Source organism: Symphalangus syndactylus, chromosome 6, assembly GCF_028878055.3.
Source record: "Symphalangus syndactylus isolate Jambi chromosome 6, NHGRI_mSymSyn1-v2.1_pri, whole genome shotgun sequence".
Taxonomy (NCBI): Eukaryota; Metazoa; Chordata; class Mammalia; order Primates; family Hylobatidae; genus Symphalangus; species Symphalangus syndactylus.
In genome coordinates, this window is record NC_072428.2 from 9280949 (window position 1) to 9302255 (window position 21307).

A 21307-nucleotide genomic window follows, 5' to 3' on the forward strand; every position below is an offset into this window, starting at 1 on the left:
TGGCTCACACCTGTAATGCCAGCACTTTGGGAGGCCAAGACAGATGGATTGCTTGAGGCCAGAGTTCGAGACCAGCCTGGCCAACATGGTGAAACCCCGTCTCTATTAAAAATACAAACATTAGCTGGGTATGGTTGTGCATGCCTATAATCCCAGCTACTCAGGAGGCTGAGGCATGAGAATCTCTTGAACCCGGGAGGTGGAGGTTGCAGTGAGCTGAGATCATGCCATGTACTCCCGCCTGGGCAACAGAGTGAGACTCTGTCTCAAAAAAAAAAAAAAAAAGATTTCTGCCTAGTTTGTTTACTGTTCTTAGGTTATCTGAATTGAATTGTGCTTTAAGTAATCCATTGTCTAAGTTGTCTCCGTTTTTTCTTTAAAATAAAGTATGATAAAAGAAGAACAGAGCCGACAGAGAAATATTATAAGAACATTGTAGAATGAACTGGAATATACTTGGTCGGTATAATTTCTTTTGGACAGGAATGAGGGGGCAAAGTGAACAAATCAGGAAGGAGAACTTAATTCTCAAGAAAGTAGTCAGGACGGAGCGAGGTGGCTCATGCCTGTAATCCCAGCACTTTGGGAGACAAAGGTGGGCGGATCACCCGGCCAACATGGTGAAACCCTGTCTCTACTAAAAATACAAAAATTAGCTGAGTGTGGTGGCGCATGCCTGTAATCCCAGCTACTCAGGAGGCTGAGACAGGAGAATCGCTTGGACCCAGGAGACGGTGGTTGCAGTATGCTGAGATTGTGCCACTGCACTCCAACCTGGGCGACAGAGCAAGACTCTTGTCTCAAAAAAAAAAAAAAAAAAATCAGAAAAGTAGACAGTTACGCTCACTGAAAGGTGTGTTCTCTTCCACTTGTCATATCAAGTGTGAAAACCTCTTCTTTCTTTAGTAGTATTGCCAGTAAGAGCAAAGAATGCTGGCTGGGCACAGTGGCGCACACCTGTAATCACAGCACTTTAAGAGGCTGAGGCTGGAGGATTGCGTGAGCCCAGGAGTTTTGAGACCAGCCTTGGCAATAAGAGTGAAACCTCTCTGCAAAAAATTAGCTGGGTGTGGTGGTACATACCTGTGGTCCCAGCTATTCGGGAAGCTGAGGTGGGATGATTGCTTAAACCCGGCAGGTCAAGGCTGCAGTGAGCCATGATCATGCCACCGCACTTCAGCCTGGGTGACGACAGCAAGGCTCTTGTCTCAAAAAGAGCAAACAATACAAAGGACTAGGGAAGATGTCAAGTACTTTGCGTTTAATAGCAACTGCTACCCTTTGAAGTAAACCTGATTATTCCTATTAGTTAGATGAGGAAACAGGCACAGAATGGTTAAGTAACTTTCACAAGATTACAAAGCTACCATATTTCATCTAAATGCTTCTAATTATAATTTTAAGATAACATTGGTTATAAAAAGAGACGTGAAGCCGGGCGTGGTGGCTCACGCCTGTAATCCCAGCACTTTGGGAGGCTGAGGTGGGTGGATCACCTGAGGTTGGGAGTTCAAGAACAGCCTTACCAACATGGAGAAACCCCATCTCTACTAAAAATACAAAATTAGCCAGGCATGGTGGCGCATGCCTGTAATCCCAGCTACTCAGGAGACTGAGGCAGGAGAATCGCTTGAATCCGGGAGGCGGAGGTTGCAGTGAGCCGAGATCACGCCATTGCACTCCAGCCTGGGCAACAAGAGCAAAACTCTGTCTCAAAAAAAAAAGATGTGAAAAATATGAAAAACAAATGTGTGTCTTGGAATCTGTAAAAATATGGTACAGAGCCAGGACTCAAACCCAGGCGGTCTGGCTCCCGAGTCTGTGCCACATTGCCTCTTTTAGTAGTAATATTCAAGTCTTTTGTGTTTTACTCTCTCAGCAGTGGAAGACAGGAAGCTGTTTATTGGTATGATTTCCAAGAAGTGCACTGAAAATGACATCCGAGTCATGTTCTCTTCATTTGGACAGATTGAAGAATGCCGGATATTGCGGGGACCTGATGGCCTGAGCCGAGGTAGGTAGTTTTAGCTTCTAAATAATCTTGGTTTTTTGTTTTGGTTTGGTTTGGGGTTTTTTTTGGAGACAAGGTCTTTCTCTCACCCAGGCTGGAGTGCAGTGGTGCCTTCACAATTCACTGCAGCCTGAACCTCCCAGGATTAGCCTCCTGAGTAGTTGGGACCGCAGGCATGCATCATGACACCCAGCTAATTTTTAAATTTGTTATAGAGAAAAGGTCTCCCTGTGTTGCCCAGGCTGGTCTTGAACTCCTGGACTCAAACGATCCTGTCATCTTGACCTCCCAAAGTGCCAGGATTATAGGTGTGAGTCACTGCACCGGGCTTGGAATCTTTTTAATTTGACCGGTGGAAACTAGCAACAGTGATTCCCTAGCCAACATGGCCCGGTCAAGATAAAGAGGTTGGGCTGCTGTATATCTATGTCCTGTCATGACTCCTCCTATCAGTTCATTCTTTTTGTCTCCCATCCCCTCTAAGGAATCTACATTCTATATTTCATTGTCATGTATTAAAATTTTCTCTTTTGGTGCTTTGCAAGATTCTTGATGCCAAAATGGAAATACTTTCTTCTCCCATTTTCTTTTATTTTCAAGAGGAACTAGAGGATTTGAGTCCTCCTTTCTCCTGTCAAGCATTTTTTTTTCTGTCAGTGGTTCTCTGTTTTTTCATTATAGCACATATCACCCTGTTGCAACATACCAGCACATGATTCCCTGAAAACAGGAACTGTGTCTGTATTGCTAGCATGATAGTCAGCACATAGTAGGTGCTCAGTTAATGTCTGTTGGAGAAATAAATGAATGCATGAGTTACTGACTCTTCTCTTACCAGGTTGTGCATTTGTGACTTTTACAACAAGAGCCATGGCACAGACAGCTATCAAGGCAATGCACCAAGCACAGACCATGGAGGTAGGGAGCAGATAGGTGATGGGGAAAATTCCTCAGCTTGGGAATGGTGGGACAGTTGGCCATTAAAGTCCAGCAGCATGTGCTGCATCTGATTGCCCAGAGCAACATCTTAAAGTTAAAAACCACTGATTTCTTTAAAATTAATGTATTGGAAATGCTCTTCCCACCCCTTTTTTTGAGATGGGGTCTTACTTTGTCACCTGGGCTGGAGTGCAGTGGGAAGATCATGGCTCACTGCAGCCCCAACCACCCAGGCTCAAGCGATCCCCTCTACCTCTGCCACTCAAGTAGCTGGGACTACAGGTGCATACCAGCACGCCCAATTAATTTTTGTATTTTTTTTTAATACAGATGGTTTTGCCATGTTGCCCAGGCTGGTCTAAAATTCCTGGCTCAAGTGATCCACCCGCCTCAGCCTCCCAGAGTGTTGGGATTACAGTCTCTTCCCTCTTGTGTCTATCATGAGGAGAATCATTTGGCAGTGAATGAAATTAGAATGTAACCTGCATGTCATCCAAAAAGGAAGATTTTTTTTCTTTTTCCAGATGGAGGAATTTGACCCTTTCGTTTTGGTCTTTTCACAGGGTTGCTCATCACCCATGGTGGTAAAATTTGCTGATACACAGAAGGACAAAGAACAGAAGAGGATGGCCCAGCAGCTCCAGCAGCAGATGCAGCAAATCAGCGCAGCATCTGTGTGGGGAAACCTTGCTGGTCTAAATACTCTTGGACCCCAGTATTTAGCAGTGAGTCTTTGTGGTTTGCTTTCTGCAGACTGTGCAAGCTCCCAGCTGTTTCTTCTTCTGCTGTCCCTAGCTAACAAACACAGTGGCATTTACAACTTTTGGCATATAGAAATTATATGTAAAAATTCAGGTAGTACTATTTCTTTTAGTCCTGTTAGTCTCTTTCTCTCTCTCTATATATATATGTATCTCTGGACATGCATCTCTAGTTATATCTTGAGGCTTTTGCTGCAACTAAAGTGAATTCCTGGTTTCCCATTTTAAAGATTTAGAAACATCTTGTGTCCTTGCCTCCAAGAAAGAAATTCCTGAGGGAATCTTAACTACCAGTGTCTTTCTCCGTATCTCTTTCTACCAGATGTAGAGGGCATCATTAAAATCCTTATTGAGTCTTTCCTAAAGAGTATGATAAATGTTTCTTTCAGCAGACTTGAGAAATCAAGAGATTTTTTTTTTTTGCTTTATTTATTTATTTATTTATTTATTTATTTATTTATTTATTTATTTTTTGAGACGGAGTCTCACTCACTCTGTCACCCAGGCTAGAGTGCAGTGGCACAGTCTTGGCTTACTGCAACCTCCACCTCTCAGGTTCAAGTGATTCTCCTGCCTCAGCCTCCCAAGTAGCTGGGACTACAGATGCACACCATCACACATCACACCCAGCTAATTTTTGTATTTTTAGTAGAAATGGGCTTTCACTGTGTTGGCCAGGCTGGTCTCAAACTCACGACCTCAGGTGATCCACCTGTCTTGGCCTCCCAACATGCTGGGTTTACAGGTGTGAGCCACCGTGCCTGGCCGAGATCAAGAGATTAACATGAACATTTTTAAATGAGCATTAGAGGTGTATATTCAAGTTTACTACATTGTAAATAGACTTCCTTTAATTTGGTCTCTCTGTTGTCATGAGCCAAAAGAAGGTTGTCTAGTCCAAAAGAAGATCTGGCCCCAATTTGTGATTTAGATTTACTAGGTCTGCAATGTATATGTTACAAGGTATTATTAACGGAAAAGAATTGGGCCAGCACAAGACACTTAAAACCACCCATTTGTGAGTCAGAGAGGAAAAAGGTCATCTTAGGCTATTAATGGTGAAACCACTAGATTTGTATGGATGATACAAAAATATTCACATAGAAATAGCTAGTATAGTCATTTATTCCTCATCCTTTCAAGTATTATTCTGTATGGAAACAGACAAAAGGCACCAATTTCTGTCTCCCAGTACTGAATTTTGGTTTAGTTCCAGTGGTTTTCATATTTCTAATATCTTATAAGAAATCCCAGTTTAGGCCAGGTGCTGTGACTCACACCTGTAATCCCAACACTTTGGGAGGCCGAGGCAGGCGGATCACCTGAGGTTGGGAGTTTGAGACCAGCCTGGCCAGCATGGTGAAACCCTGTCTATACTAAAAATACAAAAAAATTACATGGACATGGTGGCAGGCGCCTGTAATCCCAGCTGCTCAGGAAGCTGAGGCAGGAGAATGGCTTGAACCTGGGAGGCAGAGGATGCACTGAGTGGAGGTTGCAGTGAGCCAAGATCGCACCATTGCACTCCAGCCTGGGCGATAGAGCGAGACTCTGTCTCAAAAAAAAAAAAGAAGAAGAAACCCCAGTTTATCCTAGCTAGTATTTCTCTGAAGTTTTTTTTAAAAAATATAAAGAGTAGTTTTGTTTTGTTTTGTTTTGTTCTGTTGCCCAGGTTGGAAAACAGTGGCGCAATCTCTGCTCACTGCAATCTCCCACTCCAAGCATCTGGGATTACAGTCACGTGCCACCACGCCTGGCTAATTTTTGTAGTTTTAGTAGAGACAGGGTTTTGCTATGTGAGCCAGGCTGGTCTCAAACTCCCGACCTCAAGTGATTTGCCTACCTTGCCCTCCCAAAGTGTTGGGATTACAGGCGTTGAACCACTGGGTCCGGTTGTATTTCAACAGAATAAATTGTTTCTTAGTGCTGAAACATTGCTTATATGTTCAGAAAATTCAGAGAGATTTTAGTCATCTGCAGAAATGATAATACTTTGAAAATGGTCTACATGCTGTGCATTTGCTTTTCTTAGAGACTTTTGGAGCCCCCTTTTAGGGAAGGTTAACCTTTTTGTTGTCATTGCCACTACCAGCAAGTACATGATAGCATATGTTGAGAGCTGTGTTCTCTTTGTTTTGGTTAGACATGATTCCTGCCCTAAAAGCTAATCTCATTTGGAGGGAAATGAAGGGGCCAAGTACAGTATTCACAGTCCACCAGTTAGGACTGAACACATAGCCCAAGGTGTTTAAGAAGAAAAAGGCCGGGCACGGTGGCTTATGCCTGTAATCCCAGCATTTTGGGAGGCCGAGGCAGGCAAATCACCTGAGGTTAGGAGTTTGAGACCAGCCTGACCAACGTGGTGAAACCCCGTCTCTACTAAAAATACAGAAATTAGCTGGGTGTGGTGGTGTACACCTGTGGTCCCAGCTACTCAGGAGGCTGAGGCAGGAGAATCGCTTGAACCTGGAAGGTGGAGGTTGCAGTGAGCTGAGATCACACCATTGTACTCCAGCCTGGCGACAGAGCGAGACTCCGTCTCAAAAAAAAAAAAAAAATTGTAGCCGTGGGTGCTAGTGGACTGTGTGATAGTACATCATCATTAATTATGAGGTTCTTTCTGGACTATGTGGACTTGAGTTAGCCAGGCTGTACTGTCCTGGAGGAGTTGGTTTTCATCTTTTTATCCTTTGAGAAGTAGGAAAAAAGGGTGTGTAGGTGCATTTTTTTCCCCCATTCTGTTCCTGGAGGTTTGTAGACCTCGTGAAACTTATCCATGATCTGTAGCCTGGAAGGATTCGCGGTGACAGAGAAACCAGGTCAGATGTTTATAGGAATGGGAAACAGGTTGAATAAAAGGATCCTGTAGAAGAATACCAGTTTTCCATAAACAATACTAATTGGGTTTAGTTGGAGCAAAAGTTTTCAGCAAGCTGGTTAGATGAAGGTTGTGGTTTGCCAATATACAAAGCAAACTAATGCCACAAACTCAGGGACAGGCCTTCTTACTTTGTCATGGGACAATCATTGAAGGAGAACGTACTCTGAACCTGGTATAGACTAATCCATCAGTCATTTGGTCATCTGCAACAGTGAAGACCAATTTGGAGGGGAGGAAGTAAATAAGGTTGGATAGATGTGTAGCTGGAGTGATTATTAGTCATGTGGTCCATTGTGACCAATAAAGGGTAACTCCAAGAAATACTATGAAATATTTAGATTTGATATTTAAAATAGCTGTGTGAAGTAGAAATTGAGTGTCCAGATGGAAACAATCTTCAGAGTGAGATGTGTGGACCTAACTAAGGAGAACTGGGGAGAGGGTAGCTGGAAATGGCAGTCATTCATTCGCAGACAATAATCACAGTTGACTGCATAGCTGCTCAAGTTTAGCTTATTGTCCTGCTGTACTTCTGTCCTCTGCTGTGCTGAATTCTGCTGCCCAGGGACTGAGCTTGGCTCAGTATTCAGTGAACATACTGTCTTCTGGGCCAGGGCTTTAGCTGTGTTTTTTTTGTCCTGTGCTGTCATAAGCCTCATGTTTCTGTTGTGTTGGCTTGGGTTCTTGTCTTTGACTTTCTTCTCTCTGGGGGCCTCTGCACTCTCGCTTTGCTGTGCTGTAGAGTTATCCCAGATGCAGAACCAGCCCTCACTCTCACTCTTGTTCTGTTTTTTGGTGTAATGTCTAGCTTTATTTGCAGCTCCTTCAGCAGACTGCCTCCTCTGGGAACCTCAACACCCTGAGCAGCCTCCACCCAATGGGAGGTAAGTGTTTCACTGCTGCAGAGGAGCAGCAGCACCCAGGCCAGCAGACCCAGCTAACAACAGTCTTGGGAGTTTGGCATCGTTTCTGTGAAAACATTTTTTTGCTTATTATGTAAACCTGACCTAGGATGAACGTCCCAGGACTCAATTTCCTTGTCTCTATACAGTGGCTCTATGGCTAGTTGATGCCACATTGCTCTGACGTTATCTGGTGCCTCCTAACCTTTTAGGTCACTTTTGGAGAAGAATATGGAAAAGGGCTGTTTAGCTTCTATAGACTGAGGCCATTCTCTGATAAGGGGAAAAAATTGCAAGAACTCTTTATTTCCATTATAAAGTGACTTTTCCAGTGACTTCAGAAAAGCCAAAGATGGCTTCCATACAAATGCCCTACCTTGAAGCTTCTAGAACCCAGGCGGTTGGTTTACCTGTGTATCTTATACTTGTTGTTTCTTAGGTGAATTCCTATTTTGTTGTTGGTATTAACGTACACAGAAAACTTGAATGGAGTGCCACAACAAACCTGAGCCAGGGGCCATCAGGAGTCGGTGGGGGGTAGGTCATGGGGCAGCTTCAAAGCTGCCTGTGCCTACACCCTCTGCATTGGATTTAGGCTACGCCAAATGTGCATTTGAGAAAGGCATAGTTTTCAGTGAACTGCATTTTGCTGTTTGAAAATTTTTGATAGTCGTTCACTTTGTCTCAGGAAATTATAGTTGGCTATATTTTTTGGAAAGTTGCTAGATGGTAATCTGTATTGTATTTTAATTCTCGTTTACTCTTTCTGCTGCCCCCACCCTTCACCCCATCCATCTTTCCATTGTCTAGTAAATGGTTTGCAGCATCGACAGCACAGTTTAGATTTCTTCCTCCCCTTTCACCTGTGTTGCCCGGGCTCTACTTGGAAGTCTTTCACTCAGTGATTTTTCCTCTCTCTTCTTTCTGGTGATGAATCTGCTATTCAAGAGACAGTGTCTTTATTCTTTGTGTCACTGATGCTCTCCTGTGTTCTCCCTTGTTTGCTCCTGGGCCTTCTGCATCTGCCATGTTTTCTGCATGTTCCCCTCTATTACAGAGAGTGAATCCCCTGTAAAGTGTGAGTGAGGGGCCTGGATGCAGTCCCATTCTGTGCTGTAGGTTTTGGCATTGTTCTCCTGTGCTCCTGGCCCCATGGTAGGCAGTTTTTCTTGGTTTCCTAATTGCCCACACCTTTATTAACGTACACTTGGCGTGGTATGCTATTGGATTAGCCATCTATCTCTTCTCTGAGGAAATGATTTCAAGTTTCTTAATGAGTGATATATGAATCTTTTTTGGAGCCCTGTAATGTTGTTTGTAAGGCTTATCTAGAACAGTTCCTCTTTGTCAGGGACCAGCCCTCTGCCAGTGTGTGCTTGTCATTGCTGGAATGGATATGAAGCACCCTTATCTGCTGGCTAATCTCTTGCTTTGGATGTTGTAGGGTTGAATGCAATGCAGTTACAGAATTTGGCTGCACTAGCTGCTGCAGCTAGTGCAGCTCAGAACACACCAAGTGGTACCAATGCTCTCACTACATCCAGCAGTCCCCTCAGCGTGCTCACTAGTTCAGGTAAGCATGGGGATGACCCAGTGTGCTGTTATGTGCCTTGGACAGATCCTTTGTGTTTAAAGGCAGAGTCCAGAGAGGGAAAATAGTTAACACCTGTTTTCTGAGAGGTCAGATTATGAGCAACAAATTTTCAAGTGTCATCTTCTGTACTTAAGAGAAATCTTCCTGATTTTTAATGTGCTGTGGCCATTATTTGTCTCTGTCCTGCAAGGACAGTTATTAGAATTAGTAACTGAAAACCTCTTTGCAAATAGCACACTTGGATAGTGACACTTTTTCTTGTATTTGGCGAGAATGCGAGTGATGGGTTGAATTTTAACTCCTTGCTTTCTAATAGCAGGGTCCTCACCTAGCTCTAGCAGCAGTAATTCTGTCAACCCCATAGCCTCACTTGGAGCCCTGCAGACATTAGCTGGAGCAACGGCTGGCCTCAATGTTGGCTCTTTGGCAGGTAAGGGGCAGCACCTGGCTGTCATCAGACTATTCTTTGTGCAGGTAGCATATCTTAACCCTGGTAGGGGCACTACTGGAATGATTGCAGTGGCCCAATGAAGTTAAAAATAATCATGGGGACTAGGCGCGGTGGCTCACGCCTCTAATCCGAGCACTTTGGGAGGCCAAGGTGGGCGGATCACGAGATCAGGAGATCGAGACCATTCTGGCTAACACGGTGAAACCCCGTCTCCCCTAAAAATACAAAAAAATTAGCTAGGCCTGGTGGCGGGCGCCTGTAGTCTCAGCTACTTGGGAGGCTGAGGCAGGAGAATGGCGTGAACCGGGGAGGCAGAAGTTGCAGTGAGCCAAGATTGTGCCACTGCACTCCAGCCTGGGTGACAGAGTGAGACTCCATCTCAAAAAACATGGGATTTTTTAATCAGACCTGAGTTAAATCCCACCTCTGTCCGTTAGCTAGCTATAACTTCGGACCACCTTTCTAAGGACATTTTCTCGTCTTTGAAATGGGAATAATAGAATACTTTGAAGGGTTGTTAAAAATTAAACAGGTACAGTGGCTCGTACCTATAGTCCCAGCAGTTTGGGAGGCCAAAGCAGGGGATCACCCTAGGTCACAAGTTCCAGACCAGCCAGAGCAACATAGTGAGAACTCTATCTCTACAAAAATTATCTGGGTGTAGTGGTGCATGCCTGTAGTCCCAGCTATTTGGGAGGCTGAGGCTGGGAGGATTGCTTGAGCCTGGGAGCTTGAGGCTGCAGTGAGCTATGATTGTACCACTGAACTCCAACCCAGGTGACAGAGTGAGACTCTGTCTCAAAAAAAATTAGAACATAGGTAAAGTGCTGCAGAGCACATTGCATAGTATAGTAGATGACACATAGAATGTACTTAGTACCTGTTAGTTGCTGTTTTAATGGTAGGGTTCACCCACATCTTGTCAGAAATCACATGTACCCCTTTGAGTTCGCAGTCCTGGGCCTCTTCTTTTATGGCATTCTAGCTCATTATGAGAAAGTGGCAGAACAGCCAGATAGAAAATGGAGGCCGTCATTCCACAGATTGGATGAAGGTAATGGGGAGCACCACACCCGTGTACGGCATTTCTTAACGTCCCCATTAGCAAGGCCTGGTGAATGTCCTGAAATCTAACCAGTCAGATAGTTTCCTCTCAGGGAGAAACTAAGAGGGAGTGGAGTTTTCCCTCTTCTAGATGTCCCAAGTAGACTTGTCTTTGGCATCAGTTTAGTCTTTCTAGTATATTAATCCTTCTCTTCCTCCAACCAAGGAATGGCTGCTTTAAATGGTGGCCTGGGCAGCAGTGGCCTTTCCAATGGCACCGGGAGCACCATGGAGGCCCTCACTCAGGCCTACTCGGGTATCCAGCAATATGCTGCTGCTGCGCTCCCCACTCTGTACAACCAGAATCTTCTGACACAGCAGAGTATTGGTGCTGCTGGAAGCCAGAAGGAAGGTGAGTGCAAAGGGAGATCGGGGTCAGGTATGGGGTGGGTATTCCTCCTATATCAGAACTGAAAGGCAGAGCAAAGGCTGAGGGAACCAGTTAGGTCGTCAGACCGTTGTTTTTCTTCGACAGTGTCAAGTGTAGACTGAGAAACCCTGTGAAGTGTGATCTGCTTTTGAAATGTTTTCTGGATGTGGCTCAAATCAGAACCTCTGTGTGCCCTCTTGGGATGGGGCTGCAGTTTTAGATGAAGCAACAGACACTGACCTTATCGGGTCTGACACATTTGACAAGAATGTTTCTGTTAGGAGGTCTTCTCTACAGATTGCAAATCTATCAGAGGATCTTCTGTCTGGATGTCTTCTGTTTCAATGTCCCTTTTAGCTATATCATTTGGCATGTTCCTCACTTTCTGATTGATGTTTGTCCTGATTGAAGACAAACTGAGGGGTGATGGGACAGAATTTGGCCCATGAGTTGATGGAGTGGGAAGTATGATGTTTGACACAAATGGTATTCAACTTAGGAGAAAAGAAATTAGGAGAGACTGTTTAGCCAGAAAGAGGCCTGAAGGTGACTTACATGAATAGAAAGTCCTGCTGACACCCCTGTGCTCAGATTTGACTGGGTTTTTATAACCAGGAGCTGGTATAAGCACTAATGTAGGGAAAAGATGAGTGTCCTCTTGTCATAGCAGAAAAGAAGTCCTGGTTCATCTCCCCTCACCTGCTCTGAATCACTTATATCCCCTAGGGATGTGGTAGTAGGAGAACCGTAGCATGAACCAATATTTTAGTGGAGACTGTGGAGACAGACAATAAATAAATGAAAGCATGAGGTGTTTCAGATGATCCTCTGGAGAATGACAAGCCGGGAAGAGAGATAGGGAGTGTCAGAGACACTGCATTTTATGCAGAATGCTCAGAGAATGTCTCTCTGAGTTGACATTTAAGCAGAGAACTGAAGGAAGTAGGAAGCAAGTCATGCCTGAATCTAGAGAAAGAAGAGTAACAGGGGCATAGGAAAAGCAAGTACAGGCTGGGCGCGGTGGCTCACGCTTGTAATCCCAGCACTTTGGGAGGCCGAGGCGGGCGGATCACAAGGTCAGGAGATCGAGACCACGGTGAAACCCTGTCTCTACTAAAAAAAATACAAAAAATTAGCCGGGCCTGGTGGTGGGCGCCTGTAGTCCCAGCTACTCGGAGAGGCTGAGGCAGGAGAATGGCGTGAACCCGGGAGGCAGAGCTTGTAGTGAGCCGAGATCGCGCCACTGCACTCCAGCCTGGGTGACAGAGCGAGACTCCGTCTCAAAAAAAAAAAAAAAAAAAAAAAAAAAAAAAAAAAAAAAGCAAGTACAGATGCCCTGAGGCAACAATGTTGTTCCCTGATGTGTTTGACAAAAACAGGGAGGCCAGAGTGGCTGGAGAATGGCTAGACTGCAATTGTAATAAAGCTTTTGGTTAGAAAATCATTGAGTAGGCTGGGCACAGTGGCTTACGCCTGTAATCCCAGCACTTTGAGAGGCCAAGGAGGGCGAATCGTGAGATCAGGAGTTCGAGACCAGCCTGACCAACATGGTGAAACCCATCGCTACTAAAAATACAAAAATTAGCCAGGCATGGTGGTGCCTGCCTGTAATCTCAGCTACTCGGGAGGCTGAAGCAGGAGAATCACTTGAACCTGGGAGGCGGAGTTTGCAGTGACCCGAGATCACGCCACTGCACTCCAACCTGGGCGACACAGTGAGACTTCATCTCGAAAGAAAGAAAAAAAAGAAAATCATTGAGTATAAATAGTCAGATGAAGAATGTGTATTCTGTTTTTAAGCTCAGTGTTAATCATGGGTGCATTTTTAAAACGAATTTCTTTTTATTTTCCCATTTACATATGATGAAACTGATTTTGGCATAGAGCTATATGAGTATTGACAAACAGTCCTAGTCCTGTAACCATCACCACAGAGGAAGAACATTTCCGTCACCCCTAGAAATTCCCTTGTGCCCCTTTGTAGTCATTCCCTGCGTCTGGCAACTACCAATCTGTTTGCTGTCGCTGTGGTTTCTAGGCATTATTTGGAGACCTGTTTTGTTTATAACCCTTTTCCCCTCCTCTTCCGTGTTCCTCTCTGAGTCCACAGTCTCTGTTCTCCTGCTCCACACACAAGTCGGCTTTATTATCCCAGCACTCTCCTCCTGCAGGTAGAATTTCTCACATCCTCAATGAGATGGAGCTTGGCTGAATGTGAGGGAAGGAAGCTGTTTTAATGTTTGGCCTTTCAAAGTTCCTTGCTTTGTATTTAGAGAATCTGTTTAGTTCCCCAGATAAATCTCTATTTTTAGGGATTGTGACAGTTTTAACATAGGTGGAAATGAAAGACCACTGGTACAGGGCGACGAGCATGTTTGACACTGATAACCTTTCCAATTCCTGGGTATTTTGAAGGTCCAGAGGGAGCCAACCTGTTCATCTACCACCTGCCCCAGGAGTTTGGCGATCAGGACCTGCTGCAGATGTTTATGCCCTTTGGGAATGTCGTGTCTGCCAAGGTTTTCATAGACAAGCAGACAAACCTGAGCAAGTGTTTTGGTATGTTGGCTTCTCTCTGGTGTCAGGATGGGATTAGTATTTTACCACTGAGAAAGAAGGGGCTCACTGCAGGAAGATGTGAATATGAGTTTGGGCTGTTTTAACTTGGCCATGGTCAGGTCATATGACCTCTTTTTGAGCGCCAGTTTCTCATTGCTGTAGTGGAGGTAAGGATTTCTACCCACACTGTTGCTCCAGAGAGAAAAATAATATATGGAAAATGGTTTGTAAAAAAAACTTAAAACAGTCCTGGTTTGTGTCTGTAAGTCCCAGTACTTTGGGAGGCCAAGGCAGGAGGATCGCTTGAGCCTAGGAGTTCGAGACCAGCCTGAGCAACAGAGTGAGACCTCATGGCTACAAAAAATTAGTCAGACATGGTGGCGTGTACCTGTGTTCCCAGCTACTTGAGGCTGAGGTGAGAGGATCACCTGAGCCCAGGAGGCCAAGGTTGCGGTGAACCGTGGTCACACCGCTGTACTCCAACGTGGGTGACAGAGCAAGACCCTGTCTCAAGAAAAAAAAACCTTTAAATTACCATGTAGATGTTAAGTGGTACTATTAAGAACCTAATTTTTCATATGATATAATGTCCAGATTTCTTGTCCCTGTTGAATAAAATTGGGATTTGAGATGAAGCACATAAGGTATCTTGCATAAGGAGGACTGAGAATCTCCTTGCCTCATTATGTCCCTCACCTAGGTTTCTGCTTGGACACACAGGTTTTGTAAGTTACGACAATCCTGTTTCGGCCCAAGCTGCCATCCAGTCCATGAACGGCTTTCAGATTGGCATGAAGCGGCTTAAAGTGCAGCTCAAACGTTCGAAGAATGACAGCAAGCCCTACTGAGCGTGCTCCCCTCTGAGACTGGAGTGAGAGGGTCTTCTGGTAAGTGGGGGAGGAGCACCCTTAATGATTCGAAGCCCTGAGGCTGTGTGTTGACAGCCCTGGACCCTGATCCCTGCCACTCTCGCAGGCACAGCTTGCCCTGAAGACTCGGCTACTGCCTTCTGTGGGAGTTTCGCTTCGTACAGAGGACAAGTTTGTGCTTTGGTTTCCAGTGTTTTACTTTGGAGTTTAGGTGCCATATCCTGAGTTATTTTTTTTTTGTTTTGTTTTTTTCCTTTATTTAAAGTTTGCTGTGTTTGTAACCAGTGTGTGTTGAGAAGGACCAACACCAAACCACCCTGGGGAAGGGGGACAGGGAAACATTTAACACAGACAATGATCAGGATTTGCCCCAAACTACCCCGAGAGAGAGGACTGAGTGGAACAAAAAAGTGACCCCCAGAACCTCTCTTAGTGTGAGGGTGGGCAGAATGAGAACTGACACCTGGGAGCTGTGGGGAGCAGAGCGGCTTTGGGGAAGAGTGGAGTGACTAGACACCTAATGCCCTGGCAGCTGGAGACTCAAACTCCTGTACAGCTGCCTTCTGGGAAATAGTTTCTGACACCTGTTTTTCAGATTCTTGTCCAGAATTTCTGCTGCTCTTTTCAAAAAAGGGCGTTGACAATTCTCTGGAAATAAAGCACCTGTTAGCCTGACATATGCAAAAAGCAGGGCGGCATCACCCATTACGAGCTCCCCCAGCCAGCCGTCAGTATTGGATTGGCCTTGCCTGGCTGGTGGCAGTTTGGGAGAAGCAGCCAAAGAGGTTAGTTTATTTCAACACCAAATTAGACCATGGCCCATTTCCAACAGGTCTCTTTAAAGAAGGCCTCTATGGAATACATTGCCTGGTTTCCTTCCTTGCAGTTCACCACAGCAAGGAATGTCACCTCCATCCCAAGCCACAATTTTCTCATGAAGGCAAATCCAAGAAGGGCTTGCAGTTCTTGCTGAAGGGGGTACCACTTGTGGGCAGAGTGATCAATACCATCTAGTTGGGGGAGGAGGAGCTTGTTTCTTGGTGTACTTGAATCAGAAGGTCCCTGCAAGCCAGTATGCTTCATTTGCCAGTGGCCAGAAATCCTCCCTTGCCTCCTTGATTGAGGTGTCCCAGATGTAGTATTCCCACAGGGGTCTGGCAGGCCCCTTCTGTAACCACTCCAGTCACATCTTCTGCTCTTGAGGCAGAGGTGACATCAGGACGTTTACAGCCTCCACATGAATTGAGTGTTCATTTACCTCAGTGTTACCGTGTTCATTTCTGTCCTCGTGCTACAGTTAGCTCCCTGCCGCCTCCTGCAGGTCTTACTTCAGCTCTTGCCTGTGACCCACACAGCTTCTGGGCTCTGCCTCTGCTCTAAGAAGTGCTGTGGGGGTAGAGAACCAGGAAGGACATGCTGTTGGGAATGTACACCTGGGCAGAGGTGGCCCTGTTAAGATAATGACTATAGCCACGGCCAGGGACGGGATCCCTGGGTCTCTGGAATCTGAAACCTCACAAATACCAGTCTTGACCCCTAGCAGCAGAGATAAGAATAAAGGGGTTGGTTTGCTATTAAGTCAGATGGGGGCTCTCTCCTTGTCATGCTGTCCCTGTGGGTAACAGACAGGGATTGACCATCTTACTGTTGTACAGGTAGCTGGTGGTGTTGGATTATCCCATTGAAGCTGGGACAGCTGTTCCTTTCTCATAGTGATAACTTGGGTCTGTTGTCCTCTAAGGAACGTGAAACATACACTTCTTAAGCTGAACCACGTAAACTTGAAATTCTGCGCACTGGGAGAAATGTGTCCTGTGTTTCAAAGGATAAAACTGTTCTAAAGGCTTCCAGGGTCATGATGGGATTTTTTAAATAAATGCAAAAAATAAAAATAAAAAAGAAAAAAGAAAACAAAAAAAAAGAAAAAAATGCTAGGTTGGGGAGGCGCTGTTCTGAATCCCAACCGGCTGGAACCAAGAATGTCGTTTCTATTTTTATAGAAGTTTTATACAGCTCCGGGGTGGAGAATATTTATTACCTAAATTATATCTCTGGAAAAGGCCAGGATTTTGTAGAATCCAGAATGTGATTGTTATACACACAGGGTGCTGTGTATGATTGAAACTACTGACTTTCTGTGGCCCGTTTGCAGCCCAGCTGACCTGCCCAAGGGGAAGGTGTTAATGCTGTGAATTGGCAGAGGAGAGAGCTGTGCTCCACAGGGTGCTGCCGGTGCTGTGCTCCCTAGCCTTCTGTTCTGTCTTCCTCCTTAGCCAGAACGCCACTCCCTTCCCACATCCCCCTCTTCTCTCCACCTTCCCCAGTCTCACCATTATTTGTCCATGGATTTGTCCTGGGCTCTGGGACCTTATGAAACCCCTTTCCTAATGACATAAGAGGCCAAGGTGCAATCCACCCACCTTTGATCCCAGACCCTGAGGGCTTCATACCTGCTGATGGGTTCTCTTTTCTAAAAGGAATGCTTGCCTCAGCAGGGTCCTGGGCTGCTCGAGCAGACAGCTGGTGAGACCATGCACTTCTCTGTTCTCTCCTCCCCCTGCCCAGTGAGTTAGCACAGCAGTAGCACTGCCCTTGAGCACAGTTCTTTCCCCAGGCCAAAGATGGTTTTGTGAAGAAGCTGCTCCCCTACAAGTCTCACGTGTGAAAGGGCTCAGCTCAGAGTGGAGACTCTCGCTGTCAAGTCTTAAGCAGTCCTTTTCTGTTGTGTGAAGGTTTCACTTACAATGTGTTTTCTGCTGTAGTTTTGTGTCTTACTCGGGTTACATCATGAAATTGATTTGCCTTGAATGCAGCCAGACCACTGTCTCCTGGGTTCCACTTGAGTGGCCAGGGCCTGGGTGGAAGCTAAGAGCTTGGATTTCTGGGAACAAAGGGCCATCCCCATAAGATTGAGCAGAAATTCTGGTCCTCTTCCCTGAAAAATTTTCCCCACCCCAGCCAGCATCTTCTGCTTCCCCTTGGGTTGTGACCAGGGAGTGGGGGAGAGAGGCTGAGGCTCTGCTCCCCTGGAGACCTTCTTCTCGTAGGAGTTGGGCGCTTCATGGAAAATCCAAGCCTTAGGTTCCCTTCTGTCTCTGGCAATTAGATGTGTTCTTGGTGTCCTCCATGTCCTTTTTGACTTTTCCCTGTGTCCATTGTTAGCATGTGCAAAAGTTCCCTGTCATTACCCAACCCCTGCCCGCCCACCTCATTTCAGGGCTGTACACACAGTGAGTGTTCCTGTTCTCTCTCTCTTTGTTTGGATGTATTGCTCTGTGTAACTCAGTGGGTCTCCCTCTTTCTGGTTTGTTTTTTTTTCTAGATTCCTGCCGTTTGTTCATCGTTGTGCCTAAAGCATGTCGATGTGGCGTCAAGTACATCGTCCAAATCCCTGTCTCTTCAGCTTCTCTGATGCTTGAACTCTCACCTTTGACCTTGTGTTGACCTTTGATGCTGACGTGTATTTTTATTATGTTTGTTTCTTTCTTCGTTTTTTTTTTTTTTTTCTTTTTTTCTTTCCTTTTTTTTCCCTTTTGTGCTGCCAAATTGGTTTTGCTAGAACGACTGCTGAAGGGGAAATATTTAAACTTGCATTTGAATATAAAAAAAATCTATTTTTCTAGAACTTCATAAGATAACCACTTGATTTTGTGATTCCAATTCTTTGTAATTGTCTTCAGAGCAGCCCTACTAGCACATACCGCGTGGTGTTTGTATTTCTGTGAACACACAGCCAGTCCGTTTCTAGGCTTTGTTTCTCTGTGTGCTTAGTTTTAAAGACAACTTTGAAGTAAACAATGAAATAAAAGATGTCACTAAAACCTTTGAGGCTCCTGAGCACATTTTGCTGATACAGTCTGTGGGGCTTGAGGAGGCCGCATGTATTGTTCTTTCTTTTGTTTTTCTTCTGAGTTCTCAACTGCAGAGAGCACCTGAACCCCCTTTCCTTTTTGACTGCAGGCTGCACTTTGGGCCCCAGCCAGCCCTTTTTCTTTTCTTTTTCTTTCGTGGTTCTTCCCTGAGCGACTCTGTGGGGAGTCCTGGATCCCGCCTGCCCCTTCCCCTCAGCCCCGTGCTTGTTCCTACAGTCTCCACAGCAAAATGTGATGCTTTGATTTTTTGTTGTTGTTTTTGTTTTTGTATTGTTTTTGTGTTTTTGTTTTGAATTTTTTCCTTTCCTACTAAGATTATGCCCAGAAAAAAGTTTTGCATGTTTCCTGCTGTTTCTTCACACCTTCGTATATATCACCTTCACCTCTCTGTTTTCTATAGTTTGTGCAAAAACTGATCGATTTAAAAGGGTTTCAAAGAAGCTGTTTTAAATTGTTGTAGGGTTGATTATTTTTTTCAAGATTGTATTGTTTAATTTTGAAGTGGCAACTTTCTCCTCTATTGCCCTTAGAGCGTTTGCCTGTGCATTTAGACTGTCACTTCACGTGGCCTCCAGGTCTTACCGGGGCGTCCAGGAGGCTGTCTGCTCTGCTCAGAGGGTGGGAAGGGGGCCTGGAGAGACACGAGAAGCAGAGGTAGAGCCTAGAAGGTGGCAGCAGGTGGGTAAGAGGCTTATTTAGCGCATTTAGGGGCAGTGAGCACCTGGAGGAAGGAGGGCGCTCCCAACCACCCGTAGGAGGCCATCTGCGCACCAAGCGGCAATTCACCTGCTGGCGCTTTTCCTAGGTGACAAGCACAATACTACAGTCTTCACACTGTTTACAGCCCTGGGCACCAGCCACCCCGCACTGGCTCTTCACCACAGCTCTGCACTTGCTTAGCTAGTGGGGTGGAGGAAAGGGCAGGGATTTGTTTTTTTAAATTGGGTGAAGAGCCAAACAGCTACTGTCCCTGGGTGCCAAGCAAGCCAGTTTTTTTGGTTCCCCGAGGGAAACTGACCCTCTTCTCTTGTGGCACCATCCAGCCTCAGGGTCTTGGAGACTTGAGTAAGAATGTGAGTGGAGGGGGAGAGGCAAGGAGAGGAGAGATCACAGGGTGGATCTGTGGAGGGAAGAGGTTGCAGGGGGAGGAGCTGATGATAGATCCCACCCAGACCTAAGCTGCTGGTGGGTGGGTGAGCTGGGAAGCAGGACTGTCCAGGGAAGGGTGGAGAGATGTAGCTAGGGGCTGGGGAGGGGGAGGTGGAAGCGCTGTTGAGCATCCTCCACACCAAGGTTGATGAAGGAAGGGATTCCAGCAGGGTTTCTGCTCTGGGGCTGGCAGGTTGCCTGGTATTATGCCCAAGGTCGCTCTGCCTGGGGTAAAGGGCAGCCGGGCAGAGGCCCAGTGTCTGGTAGGCTGCTGAATTTCCTGGAAGGGGTGATTGGATGGAAAGAGGCCAGAAACCCCAGCCTGAGAGACTGCTGTGTGCCCCACAGTCTGACTGCACAGAGCCGCCTCTGTTGGCAGGAGGCACTGAGGCTCCCCTTCCTGTGTATTGAGAAGCCGTGTTTGCCAATATATTTTGCTTTCAATTCCAAGAGGAGCTCTGGGAAAACCTGTGGATAAAACCAAATGCCAAATGTTGGACGTTGTTTCCTTTTCCTTTTCTCTCTCTGATTGTTTTAATTGTTCTGTGGTGGTTTTAATGGATTTGAGACCCTGGAGCGGCAGCTGCCTTTCTGATTTCCAGCTGCTTTTTGTGAATAATTTAAAAAGAAAAAAAAAAAAGAAACTTTACATTTTGGAGACAAACCTGTGTGAGTTTTTTATTGGTACAAACGTTGTATTTAACACTAGGGGTTTTGTACAGTTTTTTGCCTTTTCTACTAGAAAACAATGTAAAGTGATTTCACAATGTGAAGAGAAAAAAAATTGCCACTATGACCAAACGCACAGTCTGTTCTGCAGCAACAACGGGATTCAATCAACTCAGTCGTGATTCAGCCGTAGAAATGCTTTTCCTTTATCTTGTTTGAGCTTTTCCTTTCTTTCCTGTTTTGATTTGCAAAAGAAAATGTCTTTTTTGTGTGAACTTGTGTTGTACTCTGTAGAAAATTATGGATTTTACTTTAATGGTTTAAAAAAAGGCAAGGAGAGCCCTCGTTGCTTTTCTTACCTAATCACAGAGTTTGTGTAGTGAATTTAAAAAGAAAAAAAAATTGTTACAAGTTTGGAGCAAGGGAGTATGTGTTTCAAAGGAATCTCCTTCCTTTTTTTGTGTGTTTTTCCTTTTGTCCCAATGGGGAACCTAAATCTGTTTTAATTGCACAGACACATGGACAAAAAGTCATTTTGTATCTGCCAAGTGTGGTACCTTCCTTTGTTTATTTGCTATTAAACTGTTTGAGAAGAACTGATGTCTTCAGAGTTACTGATTGTTGGGGAGGGCGGTGTGTCCTTGGAGCGGGTGGGGTTGCCATGTTCCTGAAGAGGGGGTGTGGGTGCCCTATAAGGCTTCATTTTGATGTACCTGAAGGTGTGCAGCTGAACCCACCAAAAGCTCCTGAAGGAAAACATAATTTCTCCCCGGAAAACTGCCTTCCCCATCTTCTTGTATTCTCCAGGATTTCTACTTATGCGGAAACACCTTAAAACTTTTTTGCCAACCCTAATTTTTGAGCATCTCCTATTCTCCTTGGCTGCCACACAGCGGAGCTGGTCCAGACCTGCCAGTGCACATCTCTTCCCTAGTGCTGCAGAGTCCCTGCTCCCTAGGACTCTGCTGGCCAGCACCGAATCCCAGAGCCCGGCAGTCTTCCTCCCTCCAGACCTTTAAAGCTCTGGCCCAAAGTGGTTAAGTTGCTACTTCCGTTACTCTGACCTCAGTACAAGGCGCCTGAATGGCATGCTTCTAAGCCCCTGTGGACTACTCAATAGTGCTGGATGGACCAGGCCTCAGCCTTCTTCTACATGTCCCTCTATGTGGAGTGGGT

General features: G+C 45.5%; 1 protein-coding gene across 29 annotated transcripts in view; it reads left to right on the forward strand.

Annotated features, from left to right (window-relative positions):
- Positions 1–20727, forward strand: part of CELF1 (CUGBP Elav-like family member 1) — a 91373-nt gene extending 70646 nt beyond the window's left edge. For 3 of the 29 annotated variants that reach the window (XM_063640934.1, XM_055281549.2, XM_055281575.1), the window contains 10 exons: positions 1880–2014; positions 2850–2929; positions 3514–3675; positions 7401–7476; positions 8939–9067; positions 9405–9518; positions 10810–10995; positions 13429–13572; positions 14293–14459; positions 16097–20727. In XM_063640934.1, coding sequence (XP_063497004.1) covers positions 1880–2014; positions 2850–2929; positions 3514–3675; positions 7401–7476; positions 8939–9067; positions 9405–9518; positions 10810–10995; positions 13429–13572; positions 14293–14420 — 1154 coding nt within the window. In that variant the 3' untranslated portion in view covers positions 14421–14459; positions 16097–20727. Of the gene's footprint in view, positions 1–1879; positions 2015–2849; positions 2930–3513; positions 3676–7400; positions 7477–8938; positions 9068–9404; positions 9519–10809; positions 10996–13428; positions 13573–14292 lie in introns of all 29 variants that reach the window. The other 26 variants (XM_055281560.2, XM_063640945.1, XM_055281552.2 and 23 more) reach the window with 20 other exon arrangements.
- The last annotated feature ends 580 nt before the right edge of the window (positions 20728–21307 follow it).